This window comes from Oreochromis niloticus, linkage group LG5, assembly GCF_001858045.2.
Source record: "Oreochromis niloticus isolate F11D_XX linkage group LG5, O_niloticus_UMD_NMBU, whole genome shotgun sequence".
Lineage (NCBI taxonomy): Eukaryota > Metazoa > Chordata > Actinopteri > Cichliformes > Cichlidae > Oreochromis > Oreochromis niloticus.
This window is the reverse complement of record NC_031970.2, coordinates 24,811,954-24,834,567: the sequence shown is the minus strand read 5'-3', so window position 1 is coordinate 24,834,567 and position 22,614 is coordinate 24,811,954. Positions and strand designations below refer to the sequence as shown.

The window sequence follows — 22,614 nt, the reverse complement described above, 5'->3', positions numbered from 1 at the left end:
CAAACTTTCTGTTCAGGACGGAAAGTTTGTTCTTGGTTTGGGGGGTATGTTATGATTCAGTGTTATGGATATTTTTTGTACTGTGTTTTTTTTTTGGTCTGCCACACCAGAGGGTGGCATAGTTTGTGTCCTGTGTTATTGCTGCTATGTGAGGTCCAGGTGGAGGCTGACCATTGGTGGAGGACTGGGAGAGGCCGGCTATAAATGAGGACCCTTCTCAACTGACACACCCCCGCCTACTTCCTGTTCCCAACGAACTGTGCATGTGGCTGCGTGTGAATTTGTATTCTGGAAGCTTTTTCCGTGTTGTAAATAGTGTTGTATATAGATGTAAATAGTTGTCAATATTTAATTTTACTCGGTAGCTGTAGGGGTGAGAAGCCATTTTTCTTTGGGAACCTTTTCTCCTGTTTTTGGTTAGGGAGGCAGGTAAGACACCTGTAATTTTCTTTTGGGGTTTTCGGTGAAGGTAAGCCAGCTGCATTTCATTTCTAGAGTTTTTTGGTTTGTTGTTTTGGCCATGCTCACCCTGACGCCCGCTACCTTTTGGGCCTTAATAAACTGACTGGCTGTTGTGAAATCCGTGGCAGTTGTCTTTTTGGGTTCGTCTTCCTTGAGCGCAGGGAGTGTGGGGGCAGTTCTCCTTATTTTTATTTTCCTTATGTTGCACGCCGGGTTTCTCTGGGCTGGGGTGTAACAATTGTTTGCCCAGTGGTCTGTTGAACAGCCCTGTTGGTTTTCTGTTTACAGTTTGGAATTAAAACCTTTCTTTACTCAGTTTTGTGTTGGGGGCGTGTGTATGTTACTCCTCCCCTGACGCCTAGCAGAGGAGGTTGTAACAGCCTCCAAAGGCAGCCAGTATCCAAAGAAGAGCTTTGAATGTCCTTCAAGAAGCCTGGAGAACTATTCCTGAAGACTACTTCAAGAAATAACTGTGTTGGAGAATATTGACGTTCACGCTCGTTAGAACGGTACTCAGCTTTTGCTTCATATTTCTATGTAAGTTTGCACGTTTTAGTAATTTACTGCACCTATTTCCCAATTTTCCTTAGAAAATGTATAGAAATGATGGGTGGATCAAGACTAGCCTGACGCTCACAGGAAATAGTCACATGTGGGTGAAAGCTGAACGTATGGTGGATGATTTTGGTCATGAATTCAGAACTCAAAGTGAACAATAATTGTAAGGCAGACTTGAAAAAATTAATTAATTAATTAATTAATGTTGCATAAAAGTTAGTAAATTGTTATTTTCATTACTATGTATGTCACGGTGTGCAGTGTGCAGGCAGGAGAAGAGGACCCAAACGCTGGACTCAAAGGCAAAAGGTGAGCTCAAAACTGCTTTATTGATGTCAAATATGATGCTCAGAAGTGATACACAAACAGAACAAAACTAAACTGGAGTAAACTCAGAACGCACAGGGAAAGAGAGCATAAGTGGGAAACCAACATTAACAACTCGACGCTGAACACAGGACTGCATTCTATGGAGATTAACAGTAATCCAGAAATTTACAAATTTGTCCCTGGGCCATCATGTTAAAGTTGTCCCTGGGCCATCGTGTTAATGTTGTCCCTGGAACACCGTGTAAATGTCGTCCCTGGAACACCGTGTAAATGTCGTCCCTGGAACACCGTGTAAATGTCGTCCCTGGAACACCGTGTAAATGCTGTCCCTGGGACACCGTGTAAATGTTGTCCCTGGGACATTGTGTTAACCCTTAGCTTTTATTTTGTGTGTTGCCAGCTTGCCTTAGTTAACCTTTAGCTTTTACTCTTGTCTTTTTTTTTGTCTTTATATAATAATTGTTTGCCCAGTGGTCTGTTGAACAGCCCTGTCGGTTTTCTGTTTACAGCTTGGAATTAAAAACCTTTCTTTACTCAGTTTTGTGTTGGGGGCGTGTGTACTGCTTTATTGATGTCAAATATGATGCTCAGAAGTGATACACAAACAGAACAAAACTAAACTGGAGTAAACTCAGAACGCACAGGGAAAGACAGCATAAGTGGGAAACCAACATTAACAACTCGACGCTGAACACAGGACTGCATGCTTCGGAGTCCTCCAAATGCGGTCAACAAATGCGCCCTTCATTTCCCGAGATTTGAAGGATGGGTCCGGTGTAGACTTCGTGACCCAACCTATCCCACAATACATAGTGCTGTAGTGGGTGTGGATATTTTTCTCAGAACAAAAAAAACGGCGGATGGCTGAAGCGGGGTGGACGAAGAGTAAACTTTTAAAAGTAAGTACTGAATAATATGTCACTTATTTATGTGCAAATGTTTAATAATGAAGAACATTAAAACATTATTGGCCACATGTCGGCAAAGTTATGTGACATTAGTGATGTTTGTACTTTCAGCGGTTACTTGGTTATAAAGCCTTTACTTTAAAATATACGCCGTTCAGTAGTCAACCTTAATCTTACAGAGAATGTGGTGATTTTATGGATAATTAAAGTCAGTCATATATCCACAAACACAACAAGCTGAAAGTCAGTGATGCTGCTCGGTTTGCAGTCCTGAGTATCACGGCACAAGCAGGATTCACTGCACTGTTAATGTTAGCTATGTTATATTGCTGCCTCTGTTCGGTGGTGTCGAGCCAAACGGACTTTAACGTGTGTTTGAACGAGCTGACGGTTCACTCGTTAAGCTGAAAGAAAGATGCTTTAATCACAGGAGTCACACATGTGTCCACTGGACCATCTGGGAACTCTTCTTGTTTAGCACTCGTAATCACACAAACACTACATCCTCCTTCTCTTGTGCTGTTTTGTAGCAGTGTGTACACCTGAGACTGTCACCTGTCTGTCTGTCCTGCACTCTCTCTCTCTGTTTCTTTCTCTCTGATTGTGGAATAAAAGTATGAACATGTATTTATAAGTTGTGTTTGAATCCTGCAGCTTATCACACATTTGATTTCCATGTGTGACAACTGCAAGTGTCCAGAGTGAGGACAGACTGAGGGACCCACTGCTGCACATCATCTGTGAGGCTTTGCACCCCTGATGATCCACCAGGACAAACTCAGCAGTGTGTGAGGAAGAGGAGGAGGAAGAGCCAGCAGCAGCTGACAGATGGAGAGAATAGACAGACTGTTCCCTGTTTGTGAAGGACTGGTAGGAAAGTTTAACATAACTAATTGTCTGTCCTGAATCAGTCTTATTAGGTAATGTTCAAATAATTTTATCATTCCAGTGTTTTCAGTGTGGGAGAAAGTACTCAGGGCCTTCAAGTTAAACACTATGAAAGGCAGCAACAAGTTTCATATTCAGAAACCTAAAGTATGTATCAGCAGCAGAGTGGAGCTAAAAATAAATGTTTGTTTCAGTTCTATGAAGCTTTGAGTATTTGTGATTAGTAGCACTGCTGTGTTTGTTGCATCATATTGCTGTAATTGTTTATATGCTTTATATATTCTGAGGTAAGTTGATCTATAGTGTTACATCATATTCTATAAGGATGTTATGTGTTTGCATACTTTCTGCCCAGTTTGACCCATTTAGCAGAAGTCAGCCTGTTTAAGGCTCTGATATCTATTCTGTATGACTTAAAGCAGTTATGACGTGGTCTGATTTTATCACCCAATAAAGGAATATTTCATATATCAGTCTACTCTTCATTCTATCAGAAACAGTTATCACAGCTCGTACATTTGCTTTTTACACATATATATATAAGCATTGAGCCAAATTTAGTAATGCCAACATACTGAAGGAACAACATTTGTCTCTTATATATAATACACCTATATATACACTGTCAGAGATACTTGTCTTTGAGTGAAGATTTAAGGTGATAGGAAATATAAATAACTGCAACTTGAATCTTTACTGAAGCTCAGTATTTGACACAGAGTTCACTCACATGAATTTCACTCACATGTGCTGTACCAGTGTACCTGCACATGTGATGTGACAATAAAAGTGATTTGATTTTAAAAGTGAACTCCATAGTTCTTGATTCTATGGAGATTAACAGTAATCCAGAAATTTACAAATTTGTCCCTGGGCCATCATGTTAAAGTTGTCCCTGGGACATCGTGTAAATGTCGTCCCTGGGACACCGTGTAAATGTCGTCCCTGGAACACCGTGTAAATGTCTCCCTGGAACACCGTGTAAATGTTGTCCCTGGGACATTGTGTTAACCCTTAGCTTTTATTTTGTGTGTTGCCAGCTTGCCTTAGTTAACCTTTAGCTTTTACTCTTGTCTTTTTTTTTGTCTTTATATAATAATTGTTTGCCCAGTGGTCTGTTGAACAGCCCTGTCGGTTTTCTGTTTACAGCTTGGAATTAAAAACCTTTCTTTACTCAGTTTTGTGTTGGGACACGCCCCCAACACAAAACTGAGTAACATATCAGGGGAGGAGTAACATATATATGTTACTCCTCCCCTGACGCCTAGCAGAGGAGGTTGTAACAGCCTCCAAAGGCAGCCAATATCCAAAGAAGAGCTTTGAATGTCCTTCAAGAAATAACTGTGTTGGAGAATATTGACGTTCACGCTCGTTAGAACGGTACTCAGCTTTTGCTTCATGTTTCTGTGTAAGTTTGCACGTTTTAGTAATTTACTGCACCTATTTCCCAATTTTCCTTAGAAAATGTATAGAAATGATGGGTGTATCAAGACTAGCCTGACGCTCACAGGAAATAGTCACATGTGGGTGAAAGCTGAACGTATGGTGGATGATTTTGGACATGAATTCAGAACTCAAAGTGAACAATAATTGTAACCAGCATTATTAATTCATATTAGTAAGGCAGACTTGAAAAAATCCAAGTTACAAAGGAGCGTTTTGCAGTTCTTTTTTTAAAATACAGTACATCTGAAAAGGACAAAGATCTAAGGTTAATCTCTAACACAATAGCAAGTCTTAGCCAGACAGAACCTGTCAGCAGAGTGTGCTGTCCAACCTTGGATTAGTTGTAGTTATTGATATTGTTAACCCTTTACTTCGATTTTAAGTGGTTTGTATTTGATATTTACTTTGTGTTTATCGTGTCAAGAAAGACCATAATGTTTAGGGCACATATGAGTGTGACAAGAATATGGCAGCTCATAGAAAAGAGGATGATGTCGTGCATCAGTGTGCATGGGAAGCTGCCCGGTCTTCAGCGTGCTGTTGGTAAGAATAATATTTGAGTTTTTTTTATATTTTTGAAATGGGTTATATCAAAGATGATCAGTATCATTTTTTTTTTTATCTGTACATGCCTGAAGAGTGTATGTATCAGAAGTTCTCGGTTTTATTTGTATGTTTGTTTGTTTTTTTAATAGGTGAAGTTCGGAGGAAGAGCAGCTTTAGACAAAGCCCTTTGCTGACAGCCACTCCTGTTCGTGCGCTCATAGATGAACAGATCAGCATTAAAGGGCGTTTCCTGTCTCAAAATTATCCTGTCACAGTGTGCGCACAAATGCACAGTGAGGAGGGAGATCTGTGGGAGGCGTTTGCTCATTATACAACAAATGCGAGCGGCAGCATCAACTGTGAGTGAAATACTCTTAAGTGCTGTTGGGTGACATAGTAGACAGTTTCTGTAATATATAGATGTCCACACAAATAAAAGCAGCTGGCACGTGGGACATTTAAAGCAGGGCAATAATGTTGAGATGCTCACTGTGCCAGTGGCAGTGTTTGACATTTTTATTGTATTTAAAAACAAAATGGACCAAAAAACAAACATGCTGAAATTAAATTGAACAAAGTGTTTGTCATTTTAATCTGCAAGCTGCAAGTAATTATTGATAAAAGTCACAAGTTAATATTTAATGTGTTTACTGTGGAGACATCCTGTGGCAGTCATGTTATATTAATTCAATTCAGTTCAATTTAATTTTATTTATATCGTGCATGCCATTTCTTATCAACAGTAGCTTCAAGGCACTTTATATTGTAGAAAGAAACCCCAACAATCAGTAAAGATTGCGTGAAGAGATATTAACCAGGCTTTTATGCAGGCAGCGTTTCATTTTATTTTTGTCTCTTTTCTTACCTGAATAGTGACCAGCGATCATTCAGTTGGAGGTTCTTATGTGGGCTGTGAGCCGATGGGACTCTTCTGGGCTTTGGAGCCTGCACTCGGAAGCAGAGAAGGTTTGAGGCAGGTGGTGAAGACAAGCTTCCCGAGAGCTTGAGAAAATAAAATTTGTGGTTTCAAAGCCAGCTGCCTGTTATGTTGCACACTTAAAAATACAACTAGAGGATTCTCTCATTCACTCTACATTTCTGGCTTCACTGACTGCTTCTTTCTCTGTGTAAATGGTTAAAGTGAGAATCTTCTGATTTTTGATCACAGCCTTAGGAAAAGAAACGTGGAGACCCCATACATGGTGAACATCTCCTTATTGGAGGGCCACACTTCACCCAGTGAGGGGCAGAGGACTGAGCTGGCAGCTGTAACCACTGAGCGCTGGTACATGGTGCCAGGAGTGAGGAGAATAGAGATCCGTCAAAACAACATCGTAGGAACATTATTCTTACCCCCGGGTGAGCATTCACTGAAATGGCACATTATTATTTAATGGCAGCGTCTTAGTCAGCAGTGACTGAACTTCACATACTGATGTCCTGCAGGCCCGGGCCCTTTTCCTGCTATGCTGGATCTGTGGGGAGAGGGTGGAGGACTGTTCGAGTACCGCTCTGCACTTTTTGCCTCCAGGGGTTTTGCGAGTCTTTCTGTTGCTTATATGGGGCACAAAGACTTACCTGGACCACCACACATAATGAGTGTTGGCGATTCATATTTCAAAGTAGTTTAAATCTTATCCTAACACCCTTGTATTTGTTATAATGTTTTTGCCACTCTCTTGAAATGTCCCTATTTATTTTGTTTGGTCAGTCAGCCTTCCAGCTACTTCAAGATCACTGTCAGGTCGATGCAGACAGAATTGGGGTCATTGGCCTCTCCTTTGGAGTCGTTCTGACTTTTCGCATCGCCACTAGGAGTGGTTTTAAAGTGAATCCCAAACTCGCCTGTTTTGAAATCTGCAATATGATCATCAGTGTTATTTGCATAAGAAAACTAAAAATCTGATAGGTGATTATGAATGACGTTAACATTTATCTGTTCCCCTTTCCAGCCATCATGTTTGATTTGTATTAATGGGGCAGTAGGAAGCCCGCTGTTGGACGAAGATGGCAAGATCAAAATGTCTGAGAGGTAACGGCTGGTAACTTTGGATTTTACTCTGAGGCTACTATTATTGTTGTTGCTGTTTTTATTATCATTATTATTATTATTATTATTATTATTATTATTATTCAGTCTATTTGAACCAATCACCTCTGGTGTCACTCAAAGGTACAGTGCTTTTTTAAAATAACGTGGCCTCTGTACACCTCTACAGTGGATTTTTAACGAAATCTCACATTAAGATGGGCAGTCTAACATAATTTTGAATATAAGGACTGTTTTTAATAGTGTACTTTGTTTGAGGCGCTAAAGTTTTTGTCCTCGGTATTGTGGCGCTCTGTTCATGATAAATCATGGTGGTAACTTATGGTGAACCTGACTGGGGCAAGGTTATGTTGAGTTTCAGTTTAAAATTATACAGTATGTTTACAGTATGCTTTAAGTGCAATATACAACCCCAATTCCAAAACAGTTGGGATGCTGTGTATAATGTAAACAAAAACAGAATGCAGTGATTTGCGCACATATTAAACTCCTACTTTAGTCACAATAGAGCAAAGAAAATCCCTAAAATGAGAAAAATATGAAGTCCATTTGAATTTGATAGGAGCGACATGTCTCAAAAGTTAAGACAGGGATCAGATTAGGAAATTACTCTGCTATATTTATGGGGTATTTATTGACAATCATTTTAAATCAGTTAAACTGATTTGGCTTTGCTGTGGCAAGAAACTAAAGAGGTTTCCACATCTCCTCTTTACTGGGTGCGGGGAGAGTGTCAGACCTGAACAGGCTGGGTAACATTTACCAGATGACATGATGTGCTTCATTTCATGACTCTTTTTCCTTTTCCTCGCCATACTTTTCTCTCCCAGTCATTCTGGTACAGAATGATCTTGAATCATGCCGTTGACAGTGATACACCTATATCTGTCGAGTGTTGACCTTGTTAGGTGTTGTGAAGTTCTTTATCATAACCATGGAAATAATTCTCTCATCACCCAATTTAGCTGTCTTCTAAAGTTTTTGCTATCGCTCTTGTAAATTTTACACTCGTAAAGCCTAATGAATCCAAGTTGAAAGTCTTAATTTGAGTCATATTTTGAGTCTTTAAAATCCAGTGTGGTGGTGTACATTACAAAAATATGTCATCGTGCAAAACGTAGCTGTAACCTGGGCTTTTATCTAGTTGAGTCGTCAGTCTACTCCAGGGCTAACGTTATAGTAATCACTGTTTTTAACAATTTCGTGAGTAGATGATAACAAACAGTACCATCTCTGTCCTCTTCTGCTCTTTAAGTGACCAGAAATATTGGGAGCTCGATGATCGAGGCTATGTGAGTTTCAAAAATGTCTCTCTGCCGGATAATCTGCCCCCTGAGAGCAAACAGAAGGTTCTTCTCTGCCCGTCACGCATGCACACAGAAGCACACGTGTATAGAGCTCAGTAATCTCTGCTCTCTATTATTGATTTTTTTTTTTCTTTCTTTTTGTAGGTAGAGAACATCACCTGTCCTCTCATGTGCATAGTGGGTGAAGATGATCTGTGTGCTGCAAGCACAGAGAATGCAGATTTGGTAAATTACTTTAATAATAACATTTAAAATGTAATCTGTATTTATGTTGTCCTGTATATATTATTTGGAGTCCTCGTGATGTCTATTGAAACATGTTAAAATATTCTAAGAATACAACAGTTATTTACATCCACCTGAATGCGGTTTTTGTGTATTGTCTGTGTGGACTGACTGCACACTATTTCATTGTTTACTTTGATCACTGGTCATCAGATTGAGGAGGCCCTGAGGTCTGCAGGTAAATCTCATCAGTTTACCCGTTTGTCATATCCCGGCGCCGGTCACCTGATCGAGCCACCCTACACACCGTGTGCAAGAGCGTCTCTATGGAGAGCCAAACCAGAGAAATGTGAGCTAAAGTTTTCCTCTTATTGAATTCTATTAAGGATACCATATAAAATGGTAAGTAAATGTGTTGTTTTATTTTTCCCTGCAGTATTCGCTCTGTGGGGAGGTCACCCCGCACCCCACGCTGCTGCTCAAGAAGATGCCTGGAAGAGGATCCTGGAGTTTATGGAAACCCATCTGAGGCGATGAATCACCGCATGGACAATAATCCATGATTAACGGGATTCTGAAATCCTGCATTTGTCTGAGAGAGAGTTGTGAAAGATGTCCCACAACTGGTGTGCAACTTGGTGAAAAGAACAGCAATAATAATAATAAAATAAACTAATTTAAAATTATTTGGGCCACAAGAGGTCGCTGCTTGGTTGCTATCAAAACAGGCATTTTAATAGGAGTCAATCTGCAGAGTACAAAGGAAAAATCTTTCAGCAGTTTAGACCCACAGATGCTGGGCTGCTCATCAAGTAGTATAGGTGTTATTTTTCTTGACTGGACTGCATTACATGTACACATGTCTGTTATTTATCTTTCTTAAAGATAGCACCAGTCAGCTTGGCCTTTCTTCTCATTTCTCAGTTTGTGCATCCTTGTTTCCTTTCCTCACCTTTTTGACTCCTCTTCTCACAAGGGGAGAGCGGGGAGTAAAAAAATTAAATAAATACCCAAGATGAGACGTCCTTCCTTCAGAGCAGTCATTTCAAAGTGACGTTCAGTCACATATAGCATGTTGTAAAGCAGCATCTGTTAAACATGTCTCAGTACTGCTGTAGATTATCATTTCTGTCAGATGAACGTGCATGTTTGTAATGACAGACAAATGTGGAAGTATCATCCATTTATATATTTTTTGTTTCACAAATACATATTCCACACATGCTATATTAGAAACTCACCAGCCATTTTATTAGGTATACATTGGTCGTGCCTGTTTGGACCCTCTTTTGCCTTCATTACTACATTAATTCTTTGTGAAACAGATTCAACAAGATGCTGGAAACATTTCTCAGAGATATTGACATGATAGCTCCACACAGTTGCTGCAGATTTGTTGGCTGCACATCCATGATGCAAATTTTGTGTTCCACCACATCCCAAATGTGGATTGAGGTCGGGTGACTGTGGAGGCTTTTTGAGGACACTGAACTCATGTTAAAGAGACTAGTCTGAGACAATCTGAGCTTTGTGACATGTGTTTTCCTCCTGCAGTCAGCCATCAGGAGATGGGTACCCTGTAGTAATAAAGGGATCGACAGGTTCGACAACAATATACTGGTAGGCTGTGGTGTTTAAGCCCAATTGGTACTAAATAGCCAAAAAATATCCGCCACGCTATTTCACCACCAGCAGCCTGAACTGCAGGATCCATAGATCCCAAAGTTCATCTTGCTTACATCACATTCGGACTCTACTGTCAAAATGTCACAGGGGAAATCTACACTCATCCGATCAGCAACATTTTTCAGTCTTCCGTTGTCCGAGTCTGGTGATCCTGTGCATGTTGTGGCCTCAGTCGATAGGAGTAGCCTTCTGCTGCTGTGGTTTATCTGCTTCAAGGCTCGAGGTTTAATTTTATGCCTTCAGAGATTCTACGCTTTGGTTGTAAAGAGGGAGGTCCTGCTGCCTTCCTATTACCGCAAATCAATCTGGCCATTCTCCTCTGACACTGACATAGTATTTTCACCCACAGACCTGCCGCTTACTGGATAGTCTCTTTTTCCATAATAGATGGTTGTGTGGTAAAATACCAGCAGATGAGCAGCCAATTTGGTACCACCAACCATGCCACATTCACTTAAATGACCTTTCTTCCCCCTTTTGATGCGCAGTTAGAGCTTAGCAGGTCATTTTGACCATATCTACATCTGTTGAGTTGCTGCCTTATGATTGGCTTATTAGATATTTGTGTTAATGAGCAGGTGAATAGGTGTACTTAATAAAGTGACTGGTGCGTGTATTCAGCAAACATTTCCATACTAAAAAGAAGTATCAAACTCTGATGCTTGGTTAATGATAGTCTCCCAGTCTCAAAGGATGTCTAAAAAAAAACAAAACGCATACTCTCTTTAAATGAGTAATCCATGTGCATGCAAACTAATTCTTTTGTTGCTTTGGAACAAACAGTTCATTGCAAGCAGAGGTGACCATGGCGATGAGGGCAATGAACTCTTTGAAGTCGATCTCCAGATCTCCGTTCTGGTCGAGGTCAGCGAAGAGTTTATCCAGAGTGTCATTCTCCTTGATTTTCTGTTCAGCAGGAAAATTGCATTAATGCTCATCATTAGCAGTAAATGGACAGTATATTTAATAACACTGATAAATCTGTAGCATCACCACTAACTCTACAAGGCTTAAATTTTAATTACACCAGAATAGAAGGAAAAATGTTAGTTTATCTAATATATTTTTAACATCTCTGAGACTCAGCTGTGCAGCATGTCAACGCTCGAAAAGGAAGCAAATAAAAATCCACTATAGCCCCAAGCAACCTCAGTTAGTTGTACATGCTTTGCTTGTATAAATTTTAAATTCATCAATAATGTTTGTGAAATTCTGTGCAGCTTTTTTCTTATTTAAATACACACTGTGCTGCGTGCCAACAAACTGATGCATGCTCATTATTATTGTTCTAGTTACGTGTCATAAACACACCCACTTTGCAGAAGATATCTTACCACTATGAAATTATTCATCTCATTGTTGATAAGTTCTTTAAGGTCTGCTTTCTTCAGATTGCACTTCTGACCCGAGTATTGGTGGAAAGTTTGGATAATAGTGAGCATGCTGCTCTCCAGGTCTGACACAGCAGGCTTTGTGGCCTGAGACAAACAATTTGAATCAGTTCCCATTCTTTTGTTTTGCCACGCAAAGAAGTTAATTGTCACATCTGTGGGATTTTCTTCATTAAATACACTATAAGCATGCATCAATAACAGCATATTTGTATCCTGATCTTGTAGGACAACATTTAAAGTAAAATTTCTTTTGTATATGGAGCATTTTGTCTTTCTTACCTCCATCTATAGGACCTCCTCTGTCTTCCAGGGATCTTCAGTGTGACTGAAGGCTTCTCGAGCAGCGACTTTTCTGCCTCGCTCAAATTACCTCAGACATTAAACTGTATTGATCAGTCATCTGACGCTCACCACATAATGCACAACTAATGGATCCTAGTGGTCAAAGCTTCAACCAAAAACCATTTGCCTGTAAAGTGTGTGTGCAGTAGCCTTTATGTCAGCAATATAAAGTACGCATTTTTTATTTTTTTATTTATTTTTCAGCACTTAAAAGCTTAACATGAGACTTAAATGAAGGCTAACCTCAGATGAGCACATAATGGATACTTTGCTGAGAACCATGAGGTCACAAGTAACAGAAAGTCAAGAACTACAAGAGGCTTTAAAAGTGTTCAGATCAGCATCTCAGTGAGATTTCTTTGAGCTCAAATGAAAGCCAGTAATATCTGAGAGTGTGTGATAAGAATAAATAATTATTAGTCACCAAGCAAGATTTTGTGATCATGTGATGTAATGTAAGTTACAGATGCAACTATTTGCATTTGTCTTAAGGCTCGATAGCAGTTGTGAAAAACAGACCCCAGTGAACTGCCATACGTGTCACACAGGGGCGGATCTAGAAGGGTGGCATGGGGTGGCAAGTGCCACCCTAAAATGATCCCTTGCCACCCCAAGTGCCACCCCAGTTTTGCATATGACAGTGTTGTTTATTAAAATAAGATAGCATTAACAGTTTGAGCGTAGTTACAGTCAACAGTGAATATAAATGCTAAAACTGAATATATTGCATAGTGTCCCCCCCTCCACCATTAACAAATGGTTCAGCCCATAGCAGGACCGGCTTTTTTCTTGTTTTCAGTAGCAAGCCATGCTTATGATTGTGCCAGAGCACATTTTGAACAACACCATGGGAATTTCGGATTTTACACAGGTTGTTGGATGTTACACTCTGGAAATGGAAGGAAGGTGAGTGTTATTAACCCTCTGTGGTTCACGGACACGCTGCACCTCCAAATCACATGACTGATGTAAGCTGACATAGCAACAAGCTGCAGCCGCGCTGAGTCTCTGTTTCAGCCCACATTGAAAGTTCGGACTTAAAAGTTTTTAAATTTTAGTTACAGGCCAGTAAATCCAGAGTTGTGGTAATATATATAAGCCATGCTTTTTTCTAAATACTGTCGTCACGTTTGTGTGTGTGTGTGTGTTTTAAGCGTTTTCTAAGGACAGCGCGAAAACAGTAAAGAAAGGGGGAAAAAAGCCACCGCTTTCCTATCGGTGGAAAAATGTACCATGTCGGCCAATTAAAAAAAGTAAACACGTGGGATTTGGTTGTTTAGGAAGAGGGGAGAGTTTTGGGAGTGACGGTAACGGCAGCGAGACAGAGCGAGCGAGTGAGAGAGAGAGAGAGCGAGAGAAAGTTTTTAGATGTGGGAGATTTGTGACGTTTAGTGTGGAGTGTATACTTAGTGTGTTCTGTTGTGTAGTCGTTTTGTTTTGTGAGTCAGTGAGGGCACTAATGAATGTCACTAAGGCACATTGCAGTGTAAACACTGTCACTAAGTAGAAAACCAGCGGAGTGATACACCACCTGTTGTCAGGCCTGCAGGTTTATCCCTGTGCTGTTCTGTCTTTTGGTGGACAAACTTTTTTTACTGGCACACATCATTTGTGGGGCATCTTATTGCGAAACCTGATTGTTCTCTCATTTTAGTTTTAGTAATATTTTTAAATGGTTGTAAAAAATGGAAAAAAAAACGGCAGGTGTATTGGCTGCATTTTTAGATAAATAGTTGTATATGTTTACAAAATGTACAATTTATATTTGCATTTCAAGTTATAAAAATTTACTCAACATGTCTGTGGTTTTTTTTACAGTAAAAAAATACTACGAGGATTTGAAGTTCTTTGTGTGATTTCAGATCAGTAATACTAATGCAGTATGTCAGTGAAAAAAACAACTAAATTCAGCTGAGCTGAAAAGAATGACACCAAACAAGGCAAGGGGAAAAAAATAAAATGAAACAATTTGAGGGTGAAATACAAACGTAAACTCAAAAGGAGTCAAAAATGTCCGGTTGTATTTCAGACCTCAGTGGGTTAATCCAACAAATCATGAAAAATTAGGTTTAAATTTTTGTTCACGACAGTGCAGATTTCTGACATTTTGTGTAATTTAAGCATGTAACAACTGTTGGGATTCAGAGATTCTTTTATTGTTACCATATAATCTGTCTTATGATAAATGCATCAATAACATGTTCTACAAGATTATTTTATCAGTAATATTTCTTATGGGGTTCATAATGCATTGAATATGTTTGTCATTACATTGACCTTTCTATTCACAGGTTGAGTTCATTCTATACACAATGCATAACTGTGCTTGTTTAGAGTTGATGTTTCATCCAAGAGGGTTTTAAGCTTCACTGGTGAGAGTGTCCAGGTGATACATGTTGAGGGAAGATGAGAACATAGCAGGTTAATTGCATGCATGCTTACAATACACATATTAATTTAGTGGCAGGCCTGAGCGAAGGCCCAAGTGTCTTCTGCTCTCTTTTTGAGACCTGCGCCAATTCAGTCTACTTAGTGATTGATGACGAGGGTCAATTATTAGCTCTTAACGATCCCGAAGCTTGAAGTTTATTATCTTAAAAGGCAGGTGTTATAGAAAAGAGAAGTTATATGACTGTTTATAGTTATTAAAATGTACAAGATGCGCTCATGTCTGCAAACAATGTATTTTTGACTTGTATTGACGTGTATGTGTGGGCGTTGATGAATTTTTGTCAGAGGAAGGCATATGTTGATGGTTCCTCTCCTGTGTTAATAAACTCATCGTTTGATTGCATTCGTCTGGTGCCTCCGTCGTTTGTTGTCTGGTCTGCAGTTGATTGATCTCGCTTCACAACGTGATTGTTTTCTAACAAAAAACAGTGTGAAACTTAAGTTAGACTTGTGTTTGTAAATGAACCGCCCCATGTTGTGTAGCTTTCTGGATTTTATACTTATTGGGCTACATATTTATTTATTATACAGGCTATACAGTACATAGTATCAAAACTCACATGTTTTATGTAACTAAAGTGTGTAATTATGTGGGCTACAGACAATAATTAAGTTATAGACTATATTTATATGAAAAACATGTATACTTACTGCATTTGAATCATTTTAACCATATGTAACCACCTGCATATGTGTTTGGGGGGGAAAAAAGGCTTTGATTTTGCCACCCCATTTGATTTCTTTGCCACCCTCATGCCACCCTAAGAAAATTTCTCTGGATCCGCCCCTGGTGTCACATGGAGATAGTACAGTAAGAGCTTCAGTTGTATTCTTCACTCAGCACTGCGTTTGGGGTCTTAACAGGAAGAGATGCTTTATTGCCTGTGCCTTCCCTTTAAAAGAGCTCTAAAGAGTTAAAATGGAAATCAATTTCATTACAGTAAGAATATCGCTGTACAATACAGCATCACAAAAGCACGATAGAGAACTAATGTGCTCCACAAAGGCAGATGGGGTGGTGGGGGCGGGTTTCTAATAAATTAGACAAGATTACTGGGGCCATTGCACTTGGTCAGAGCATAGGTTGCTCATCCATCGTATTTTTGATTAATATTACATTTTCTTTGTAGGGCTCTGGTTCGCGCTTTTGAGATGCATTTACGATTCCCGTCATACGATCTCGAGTTTTACATTTGCACTTGAACGCACCGCTCTCCCCCAGCTTGTTGGCCGCTCCTTGAAAAACCTACACGCCGTGCGTCACGTAGCTGCGCGCCTGTCTGAACCTTGTATTTGTCAGCCTAGATGTGAGGGCGCCGTCCGCCCTTCTTCGATCGGAAACTCGCACTGACGTAAAGAAGCCAGAGCAGGCAGATCCTCGAGTTAATTAAGAGCTTTAAAACCGGAATTTTACACAAAGTCCACACCTTTTTTCCGGTTTTGCTTCTTGTCTCCTGGAAACATCCTCGTTTGGTGACTGGAGCACTAACAGAAAAACACAGGTAACGAGAAGAGGGGCACACGAGAGGAAAAGAGGCAGTTTTTAACCTGGAGTTTGGTATGCTTTCATTTATGTCACTCTAGTTTTTCTTCACCTTCGTATTCTTTTGCTCGTAAATACCTCGCTAAACCTCAGCTGACCTTTTCGGCAGCGGTTTATCGGAGAGCAGACGGAAGCTCTGTACAATTATATTTATATGTAAATATTTATATAATTGACCTTAAACTGATGCTTTTTTCCATCTCCAGAAAAGAGGCTGTCTTGCTGTTTAAGATTACTAATAGCACTCAAAGGTGTCTTATTGGCACTGAGTAGTGATTAATGCAGACCTAATTGCTGCTTTTTGGTATTTCCCTCCTAAGATGTGACTAAGATGTTGACTGTTCTTTTTTTCTTTTTTTTAAACTGTTGATTTTTGTTTTGTTTTGTTTTGTTTTTGGGTGATGTTTTTGTTTTTTGTTGGTGTTGTTGTTGTTGTTGTTTTAAGTGTTTCATACTTTCGAAGTCGTAATCTGCAGATTTGGCCTTATTATCTCTGAAACTTGCTGCATAGTCACATCACTCTCTCACACTCACTTCTTTCAGAAGTGCCCTCTTTTCATTTTGAGTCTATAATTAGCCTAGTGTGCAAGCTGTGACCGCCCTCATCTCTTTTTCCCTCCCACACTCGTACACACACTTTCCTTCTTTTGGTCGGTTTCACTGAACTCTCTGCTCTTCTTTCTCTGTTCAGGCATGGCTGATCTGCTGAGGCTGCTGCTCAAGGTGGCTGAAAAGGCTGCTAACGTGGCTCGGGTCTGCAGGCAGGAGGCTCCCCTCTTCCAGCTCCTTGTGCAAGAAAAGACCGGAGATGACAAGAACAAGAAGTTCGTCCAAGACTTCAAGACGCTCGCCGATGTGGTGATTCAGGAGATGATCCGGCATGATGTTGGCGCTCAGGTAAGGACAAGTCTTAGTGAAGCCAGCCAAGATCGGACCGCATGTTGCATTGTAATTGTGTCATTTTTCTTTTGTCCAGTTCCCTGACATGGCTGACTTTATTCATGGCGAGGAGTCTAACAAGTTTGAAAACGGGCTTGGTAATTTCTTAATATTACACATAACACACTACACCCTGGGCCAAGAACAACAGCTTTTGCTCTAGGGCACTTTTGTAGTCTAATTTGGGCATCACTAATGCCTCCTTTCCCCTGCCAGATCTAGAACTCCTTCCCTACATTAGATAGAGTTACTTAAAGCTGGGCTGGTCACCTTAAAATTCCCAAAATTGAAACCACTGATCTCTACAAGTTGTTAAAAAACAATAATATTTATTTTTAAAAAGCATTTTAGGAGCAACAGTGTCTACTTCAGGACAATCTGATCCAATGCTGTGCTGTTACAGACGTGCACACCTTGAATCTATCCATGCAGTCTAATGAGTCCTGTGTATGAGTTTGTCAGATGTGCCTCAGGATTATTCTGATGGAGATTCATAAATATAACATCCAGCATTAAGATGTGCTGTGTAATAATAACCGTGATGATAATCAGCCCACCTTCATATTAAAATCTAGAGGAGCTAAATATACACTTGGCAAATGATCTTTACTTTAATCTGTGAGCACATAAAGTGAACACATTAATATGTCGCTGTCTAAATATTTACCACGGCTGCACCTTGCACAGTAGAAACATTTGAAGTGGTTTGTTGTAAAGTAATCAAAGTCTCTCTGTCTCTGCCGCCAGGAGAGAGTGTGATAGTCACGGTTTGCAGCACAGAAGAGGAGACGGCGGCGTTGCTGGCCACCGTGCTTGACGGTGACCACACAGCAGCTTCTCTGCTGGCTAAAGCCATCCACCAAGACCCGGCGACCGTCGAGGCAAACACCGATGGCCTGACTGTTTCCCTCAGCCCGTCTGAGCTCGGCATCTGGATCGATCCCATAGGTGAAGAGCTCACCGCTTACCACAATCCCAGTCAGCAGAGCTCATCATTCATGTCGGAGCTCAGTTTGTCTTTATTGTGCTTTTTTTTTTTTTGTTTTGTTTTGTTTTGTTTTGTTAATAATCTAGATGCTACCAGCCAGTACATACAGGGCCGAGAGGAGGAGCTGGAGGAGGGCCGCTTGTCTCCATCAGGTCTGCACTGTGCATTGGTTCTCATCGGCGTTTACCTCCGGAGCACAGGCGAGCCCATCATGGGCGTCATCAATCAGCCGTTTCACCACAAAGATCCAGCAGGCGGGGGGTGAGTAATCCATAAAAAGCAATGCATGCTCAGACACCCAGGTAAGGAAGGTAATCTTGATTTTGGTTGCTGGTGATGGTCGTTCTCTTTTCCCATAAATGGCCTCCTTGACTCCGTGCTCAAACCAGCGTTCCTCCCTGTCCGCGATGTGCACTTCCTCATCATTTAAAGAGTGGTCTCTGGACTGTAGGTGTAAATAGACTGCCGAGTTCAGGCCTGATTAGGTAGGATTGTCGACTAAGTGGATGGCACAACACAGCTCTCCTGTGTTGTGCCATCCACTTAGTCGACAATCCTCCTGGCACGTCACCATGTATACCATATTACTCTTGTCACAGCAATGTTTCTTCTTCTATCTCCAGTTTGGCAGGGTTAAACATTCAGTTGCTACATTTTGCTGGACTTTATAATATCTGTGCGGGAACTTCTGGAGTTGAAACGCCAGTAAATATTAAAACGCCCAAGTTACAACAAATTAATTTGATCTCTATAATTTCCCCTGCTACAGCAGCTGTATTGCTGTAGAAAGCTCACCTCTTTAAATTTCACCAAAGCTTGCATGATGCAGAATTCAGAGGAATTTTATTCAACAAAATCAAATTCAGGTAGAATGATGGTAGAAAAGGGGAAATACATGAGGAAGAAACTTTAGTTTCCGTGCACACAGAATGCATAGGAAGTGCCCGTCCTGTAACCTGCACAGTTTGAGGTTTAAACATTTTTATTCTATCCCACATAAGCATAATCTTCCCTACATTTCCATCCCTCTCTATGCAGGTTGTTTTCTATATTTACCTTTTTCTTTCTTCAGCAGATTATTAGACGATTACAGAAAAACTACACATTTCATATTAACATCACCCTACTGCAGCTTTTATGTTAATCTGACAACATTGACTTCAATTCTGTTTCTGGTTTTCTTTGTGTTTGCCTCATGTGACCAGAGTTTTTTTGTTGTTTTTTTTTACATTAAGATTTAAGCTAAATATTAACAGATTGAATAGTTTGAGCAGATGCCATGAAACTTCACACTGTGTTTGACTCCATGATGAAGCTTCTGAGCTCTGAAGTAAGATATTCTCACTTTACCCCCGATTCTCTGCAGGTGGAAGGGAAGGCATTTCTGGGGCGTGTCCTGGGGCGGCATCAACGTCTGCTCTGTGTCCCAGCCGAAAGATGGAGAGGATCGAGGGCTGTCTGTGGTGCTGAGTTCCAGTGAGAAGCAGGTGGTAAAAGATGCACTAGCCTTGCTCTGCAGCTCTGACAAGCTGATGTACGCCTCTGGAGCCGGCTACAAGATCCTGTGTGTCATTGAGGGCCTGGCTGATGTTTACATCCTCTCAGAGGGAAGCACCTTTAAGTGGGACTCCTGCGCTCCTCACGCCCTGCTCCGAGCACTCGGTGGGGGGGTGGTGGACTTGACTAAGCGTCTACAGATGACCAGTGAAGGACAGGATCACACAGCAGAACTGACCTATCATGAGCCTGACACTGAGTGCAAAGGAGCTGACCGCTGGGCTAACCGTGGCGGCCTGGTGGCTTATCGAGACTGTTCTAAGCTCAACACCGTCATCGCAGCTCTGAAGGGCAAGCTGTAGATGACAGAAGAGCAGATGTAGCCGGCACGCTCTGAAGCATTTATACATATGATCATGTTTTCGATATTAGGCAAGGAAAATTATGGGTGTAGAAGTGGAAATATTATATTCATAAATGATACAGTCTTCTTCTTAACCAGCTGTTTATGCAGTCGTGTGTGTGTGTGTGTGTGTATATATCGCAAAGTGACAATCGGATCTGAGGCAAATTATATTTGCAAATGTTTAAATTTAAGTCAAAGATGGAGCTGAGACAGATTCCAACTTTTCTAAAGGAAAATAAAGTTTGGATTAAAAGCTCCAAACATTTAGTTTTCAGGCATCTTTATGATGTCATCCAAAGGTTTTTAATCTGGTGCTTGAGAATAAAGAAGCTCCACCTGCCTGCTGTTCAAACCTTCTATTTGTGGGGACCAGCCAATCAGGATAAAGTTGGCTTAAAGAGAGAGGAGCTAATTCGGCTTGTTTGACAGTGAATGCAACATAAACAAGGTTTATTTCAGACTGTTAACTGTGAACTGGAAATAAACACAGGGGTGAAAGAAGAAAGACGGACACGATCCTTGCAGGACAATCGGCACTTAGGTTATGAAAAAGGAGAAAGCAAAACAAATGTGATGTTTATGAATCAATCAGGCAAATGGGGAAAAAAATAACATGCTGGCGTTTCTCTTAAGGTAGTTGACAATTTATCAAAAGATCCATGTAGGTAGGTATTTTATGTCAAAAGCACAAAGGTAATACCATTATCAGTTAATGAAATGCACTGAATTTATATATTCTAGAATGGGCTGCCCGTTATTATCATTTTTTTTCATTTGTTTTTTGGATGGGGCATGAGGAGAAAAATAATCTTTAAAAGAATAGCCCCCCTCAGGTTCATTGAGTGCAATAGACGGCAGATGATGAGCAACAAGTCATCAGTTTTGATGCATCAGTCCGGCCTGTCTGCTTCCTCATTGCTGATGAAACAAACTAAATATTTGTAAATGTGATTTAGCTCAGACATGCATTGATTAAGTGTTGCATTTAGAGTGTTTAATATAGTTGCGAAGAGCTTGAGTGCTCACTGCTGGGCAGCTGAGGAACACTCCAGGAAAGGTAACGGGGGCATCGCAGGGTCGCTTCTGAATACAAGATTTTTCTTTGCTTTAATGAGGCAAGCGGGATCTACTTTTTTTTCTTTCATCGTTATTTCATATCTAACGGGCTATAAATGACTGAATCAGACTACAGTTGAATGGCGTGCAGTTATCTGCACCTCTCTGAAATGATTCCTTGTAAGGACCCTCTTTTTCGTAGCCATAACAAGGGTAAAGGTCAGAGAGTGGGAAAGCCATATAAGGTAAAACCCACAGAGATTCCTTCTCGGTGTGGGTTTACAGTAAAATTAAATATTAAGCCAGTCTGAAAGACGGAATCTGTGCCGGCTTGCAGGCAGCAGATTCTTATCAATATGTCTGCCACACACAGCCGTGTAACCTCACTTTGTTTATGTTTAAAATGATATAACGGTGATATGCATTGTAACTGAGGTGTAATTAAAGTTTAATAAGCAGGAAACAGAACAGACATTGTGCATATAGGAAATCCTCTTTATTTTGGAAACCAGAGAAAGCGGCAGGGGGAGTGGGGGGGAAGAAACCCAAAAGTGATATTTTAAAACCAGCCAGGGAACTCGCCTCCTTAGTCCCTACAAAAAACCCTGATGATTGTCTGATATTTTTTGCAATAATTCTGCATATTCTGTTAAAAAACTTTAAGGAAAAAAATAATTAAAAAAGGTCATTGTGTTGGCTCCTTCTTTAACTTGTTGGACTTTGAACTGCTACCTTTAACACACGTCACAGCACGTTCTCAAATCAAGCATGAAGCATGAAGTCACAGCTGTGGGTCCAGTTTCCTGAACAGGAACTGAAGCAAATCTTTGACAGTGTTTATGTAATGTCAAAGTATGGATTACAAATAAGCGGGAAAACGAGTATGCAATAAGAATTTAACCCTGCCCAGTTTAAAACCCCTAATTAAGATGGAATCTGCTTTTATTTTCTCATTTTAACCAGGACTAGATTTATACTTTGAACTCCAAGAAAAAGGAAGGGACGCTTTAATTAGACACTCATTTACTCCCATGTCCAGGAAACTGGTCAAATACATATAACAAAAAAACTATTTGACACAATGAAGGAAACATGGCAAACGCATCATCCTGCTTGAGCTCAAACTATATTTGCAACAAAGACTTCTTTCAAGCTTCCAGGCGAACACACGCTTTGCATCACAAAAAGCATTCACATACTTTGTCAAGAGGGTAACGGATGTGCAATTAAATGTCACTCATTTAACTTTCAGATTCTACAAAACAAATAATAACATAATAAATCTTGATTTGTAGATGAGCTGTTAGCTTAGTGAGCTACACCTCCCACTCAGCTGCAGCTGGAGCCTTGCTGGCTGGACTAAACCACTGATGACTGTTCAAAATCCCCCTCTTGTTATTACAGTGGTGGGTGTGCAAATTAACACAAAGGGAAAAAATTAAAATCACCGACAATGGACGTACTCAATGGACGTGACTGTCAATGTTAAAAAGAAGCGCTTTTATCAGAGGCCTCATAGCATACAATTGCCATATCACTACACAATCTTCATGTCAGGTGTAAACAATAACAATGGTTTTCTTTCATTAAGC

General features: G+C 40.4%; 3 protein-coding genes across 10 annotated transcripts; 2 read left to right on the top strand and 1 right to left on the bottom strand.

The window, feature by feature from the left end:
- The first annotated feature begins 713 nt into the window (after window positions 1-713).
- LOC109202219 (acyl-coenzyme A thioesterase 4) lies at window positions 714-9,718 on the top strand. 6 transcript variants are annotated; one of them, XM_019358997.2, is made up of 12 exons: window positions 714-999; window positions 5,010-5,135; window positions 5,288-5,497; window positions 6,012-6,111; window positions 6,307-6,497; window positions 6,585-6,760; window positions 6,850-6,966; window positions 7,091-7,170; window positions 8,444-8,537; window positions 8,640-8,720; window positions 8,934-9,069; window positions 9,157-9,718. In XM_019358997.2, exons 2-12 carry the CDS (start codon window positions 5,027-5,029, stop codon window positions 9,255-9,257), a joined length of 1,395 nt encoding a protein of 464 aa, XP_019214542.1. In that variant the 5' UTR covers window positions 714-999; window positions 5,010-5,026; the 3' UTR covers window positions 9,258-9,718. The 6 variants fall into 6 exon arrangements, with proteins under 6 accessions (XP_019214542.1, XP_025763139.1, XP_019214545.1 ...); XM_025907354.1 differs by having other exon boundaries at window positions 955-969; window positions 5,008-5,135; XM_019359000.2 differs by lacking the exon at window positions 714-999 and adding an exon at window positions 4,193-4,554 and having other exon boundaries at window positions 5,021-5,135.
- A 155-nt stretch (window positions 9,719-9,873) lies between these two features.
- On the bottom strand, window positions 9,874-12,665 carry LOC109202220 (protein S100-B). Of its 2 annotated transcripts, XM_019359003.2 has the most exons (3): window positions 12,080-12,665; window positions 11,741-11,884; window positions 9,874-11,312 (listed from the first exon to the last, which is right to left on the bottom strand). In XM_019359003.2, the coding sequence occupies exons 1-3, from the start codon at window positions 12,083-12,085 to the stop codon at window positions 11,160-11,162; spliced, it is 303 nt and encodes a 100-aa protein (XP_019214548.1). In that variant the 5' UTR covers window positions 12,086-12,665; the 3' UTR covers window positions 9,874-11,159. The 2 variants fall into 2 exon arrangements, with proteins under 2 accessions (XP_019214548.1, XP_019214547.1); XM_019359002.2 differs by lacking the exon at window positions 12,080-12,665 and having other exon boundaries at window positions 11,741-12,056.
- A 3,150-nt stretch (window positions 12,666-15,815) lies between these two features.
- On the top strand, window positions 15,816-22,540 carry inpp1 (inositol polyphosphate-1-phosphatase). 2 transcript variants are annotated; one of them, XM_005469394.4, is made up of 6 exons: window positions 15,816-16,095; window positions 16,828-17,033; window positions 17,113-17,173; window positions 17,823-18,023; window positions 18,150-18,324; window positions 19,430-22,540. In XM_005469394.4, the coding sequence occupies exons 2-6, from the start codon at window positions 16,830-16,832 to the stop codon at window positions 19,920-19,922; spliced, it is 1,134 nt and encodes a 377-aa protein (XP_005469451.1). In that variant the 5' UTR covers window positions 15,816-16,095; window positions 16,828-16,829; the 3' UTR covers window positions 19,923-22,540. The 2 variants fall into 2 exon arrangements, with proteins under 2 accessions (XP_005469451.1, XP_003441405.1); XM_003441357.5 differs by having other exon boundaries at window positions 15,816-16,151.
- The last annotated feature ends 74 nt before the right edge of the window (window positions 22,541-22,614 follow it).

Excerpts from the sequence above, each read along its gene's own strand:
- LOC109202219 (XM_019358995.2), top strand. Across the intron at positions 5,136-5,287 it reads CGGTCTTCAGCGTGCTGTTG|GTGAAGTTCGGAGGAAGAGC; the intron begins GTAAGAATAATA and ends TTTTTTTAATAG. Across the intron at positions 7,171-8,443 it reads AAGATCAAAATGTCTGAGAG|TGACCAGAAATATTGGGAGC; the intron begins GTAACGGCTGGT and ends CTGCTCTTTAAG.
- LOC109202220 (XM_019359002.2), bottom strand. The coding sequence starts at position 12,004 with ATGCTGTTATTGATGCATGCTTATAGTGTATTTAATGAAGAAAATCCC. Across the intron at positions 11,313-11,740 it reads AGATGAATAATTTCATAGTG|AAAATCAAGGAGAATGACAC; the intron begins GTAAGATATCTT and ends CCTGCTGAACAG.
- inpp1 (XM_005469394.4), top strand. The coding sequence starts at position 16,830 with ATGGCTGATCTGCTGAGGCTGCTGCTCAAGGTGGCTGAAAAGGCTGCT. Across the intron at positions 17,034-17,112 it reads GGCATGATGTTGGCGCTCAG|TTCCCTGACATGGCTGACTT; the intron begins GTAAGGACAAGT and ends TCTTTTGTCCAG. Across the intron at positions 18,024-18,149 it reads CATCTGGATCGATCCCATAG|ATGCTACCAGCCAGTACATA; the intron begins GTGAAGAGCTCA and ends TTAATAATCTAG.